This window comes from Heteronotia binoei, chromosome 21 (assembly GCF_032191835.1).
Source record: "Heteronotia binoei isolate CCM8104 ecotype False Entrance Well chromosome 21, APGP_CSIRO_Hbin_v1, whole genome shotgun sequence".
Lineage (NCBI taxonomy): Eukaryota > Metazoa > Chordata > Lepidosauria > Squamata > Gekkonidae > Heteronotia > Heteronotia binoei.
Genome location: NC_083243.1, coordinates 127,064,401 through 127,067,487, shown reverse-complemented (window position 1 = coordinate 127,067,487; position 3,087 = coordinate 127,064,401). Strand labels below are relative to the sequence as shown.

Here is a 3,087-nt window from a genome sequence, read left to right as displayed (position 1 = left end):
TGGTCAAATCACTCTGTTGGCCTCAGTTACTAATTTCCTAGGATACTGAGAAAGTTAACACACTACTCACAAACCAGCAGAGTAAAATCAATGGGTTAATGTTGCTGGACTGTGGCCAGAATGCTGCTAAATCTCTTGAATAAGGAAAGTCCTACATACATTCTTATATTATTACAATAAATAAAACTTTTACCACCCACAAATTGGCTAAAACTGGGCTACACAAAGCTATGGAAATAAGCAGTCTTAAAAATCTGCTGACGTCATTATTTCAGTTTTTAATAGCTCTGCCTGGAATAGGAACATCAAAATTACCTGCTTTCTGGTTTATTTATGAGATATAAACACAATAAAACACTATATGCTTTTTCTTCATGGGCCTGTCATGCCTTTAATGACAAATGAAAATCCAACAAGTGAAGCTTTCACTGGTACAAAGATGCAGCAGTAAGGGAAAGTAACATGTTGAATTCCTGCTTGTCAGAAAGTTGGCAGGCATAGGAGGCAGATCATTTTGGTCATGCAGAAGTGGAAGCCATCATGATGATTAAAAATATACTCAAGTGAATACTTTGTTGTCTTTTAATAATCCCAACAAATCTGTCCCCTGAGGCAAACCAGTGCCTCTCTGCTGAATGGGACTTCCAGTCCTGATCAAGGCAGAGGACTGAGTATAACCAAGTGCTACACATGAATGATTATATTAGTGACATCAAAGAATTTATAATAGTAACAATGGTAATAAACAAAGCTACAAAATTAACAGTGCAATCCAATGCAGAGCAGAGCGACACTGGCTAAAATCTAGACATAAATGGGTGTAGACTGAAGGAACTCTGCATAGGATTGCAACTGTAAGTACATGAGTCAGAGCCATTGTTTAAAAACTTTTGTAAGATTGATGCCTGTGATTCATCAGCTAACTTGTTTTAAACAGTTAGTTGTAATGTACTTCTTACACAATCATGGGAGACCAGTGCCATCTTAAAAGAAGCATTACACAGGAGGAATGCCTCGTCTGAGATGGCGCTTGCTGTGACTCATGAACGCGTCATTTAAAAGCATAAGATACCCCCTCTTAAGTTTATGTAAGCTTATCCAAATGCAACAAATGGATGAAATTCCTGGAGTGCAGCAGCTGCATTAATGATAGAAGGAGGATAGCTTTGGAGAGGAGTCGCTTCTCTTCCACCCCCCCCCCGCCCCCCGAACGCACAGCGGGGTTCCCTGTGGCGGGAGGGCGAGGGTAGGCGATGGCCAGGCGCTCAGCCTTTCAGGTACTCAGTCTTCAGGCGGCTGAGGCGCGTGCCGTGGCTGCGGACGGTGAGCGCGAGTAGCTCGTACTTGTCCCTGAGGCCCGCCGAGATGGCCAGGGTCTCCTTGAGGAGGGCGCGCGTGTGCACCAGCATGCCCAGGAAGTCGTCGTTGAGGCGGCTCTCCTCGCGGCTCTCGTGCTCCTGCCCTTGCCGGAACTTGTTCTCCAACTCGCCCAGCGACTTGTCCGAGTTGGCGTAGGCGTCGCCGATCTGCGTAGACTCCCGGCGCAGGTACTTTCCGTAGCTCTCCTCGCCGTCCAGGTCGTAGGAGATGCTCTTGCGGATGCCTTCCAGCACTCGTGCCGCATCCTCCACCTGCCGGCCCAGGATGGTGAACTCCTCCCGCAGGGTCAGGCTGGGCGCCGCCTGGTAGTTCAGCCGCTGCTGCGCTTCCCCTCCCGCCGAGCAGCGCAGCCGGTCGCTCACCCTGAAGAGCAGCTGGCACTTCTCTGGGTCGTCGTTCTCCTCGTAGTCTCCGTCAGGCACGAAGTAATGGTGCAGCGTCCCGTTGGACATCTCCGGGTACAGCGGCCCGTCGAAATAACCGCGGCACAGGCTGGCCAAGCAGCTCAGCAGCCACACCGAGCTCAGCCTGAGCGGCATCCCGACGGCGGCTCTCCGGGCACAGCGCTTAGGCAGATGAGCCGGAGAGGAATCTCTTGCTCCCCCCCCCCTCCAAAGGAGGCAGATCAAGTCCTCTGGCTGGAGGGGCGCTTCATGCGGGGTTTCATTGGGGCTGGCTGGGATGCCCTCCCAAGCTCCCTGAAATCGAGAGCCCCCTTTCTCTAAGATCTTTCTGGCACCGGCTCACTCGCTCTTTTGCAGAGTAACTAAGAGGGAGTTGCTTCTATTTCTCTGCGGCTTCTCCCAGCCACCTCCACCACTTTTTTCCCTTCCACTCTCTCCTCTCTTCCAAGCTATTGAAATTTACAAGCAAAACGAGGGAGACTTAGAAAGCCAGCCTCCAGGTTTTAGCTAGACTGACTGAAGCTGCTGCAGCAGCTTCATACTACCCCCCCCACACACACACACTACATCTGGATTGGTGGTAATGCAGGAGCTTGGTTTTTGGCCCTAAGATTGCGCTGGCTTGCTGTCTGGTCTCAAATTACACCACTGGTCCCATCACTTATGCAAAAGTCCAAATACCAAGCTTGGAAAGAAGCCTTAGGTCCGCATAATATTATTAAAGCTACGGTATCATCTCTTTGGGACTACACAGTTTCACAGGTGTGGGGGGGAATCTCCAAAACTGAGATTTATGTGGGGCTTGGAAATCCCAGCAGATTGTTGAACAAGGCAAAATTCTTGCCATGCTTCTTCAGTTTGGCAAGAAAACTCTGCAGTATTTCCTGAAGAAATTCCAAGGGACCCCAGTAAATTTATTTTGAAGGCAGACATCTGCAGAAACAGCAGGATTTTGTATGTGCACTGGGGTTAAAAGCTGGGAAACCTGTCTCATCAGCTGCTTTTCTTTTCCTTTAAAATAGTTTAAAAATCACTACATAGACTTTCTGTTTGCATATAACCTATATTTCAAGACATGGATAGGTATAAGAACCCTTTTTGGGGAAAGGTTTTGGTGGCAAGATGAAATCCAAGTGACAAAGCCAGGTAACAAGCACTTCACAGTAATAGGAACATTCCGTGAGATTTCAGTTTAGCATGATCATCTCATAGATGCTTGTTTGTATGAACAGGGGCTGATTTAGAACACTGAGCTCTGTAAATCAATTAAGGACTACAGGACTCTCTGGGCAAAGCCACATGC

The 3,087-nt window shown here is 48.2% G+C and overlaps 1 protein-coding gene across 1 annotated transcript; it reads right to left on the bottom strand.

Annotated features, from left to right (window-relative positions):
- Window positions 1-370: 370 nt before the first annotated feature.
- FIBIN (fin bud initiation factor homolog) lies at window positions 371-2,302 on the bottom strand. The gene has a single exon (XM_060262875.1). The coding sequence runs from the start codon at window positions 1,917-1,919 to the stop codon at window positions 1,266-1,268; it is 654 nt and encodes a 217-aa protein (XP_060118858.1). The 5' UTR covers window positions 1,920-2,302; the 3' UTR covers window positions 371-1,265.
- Window positions 2,303-3,087: the final 785 nt, after the last annotated feature.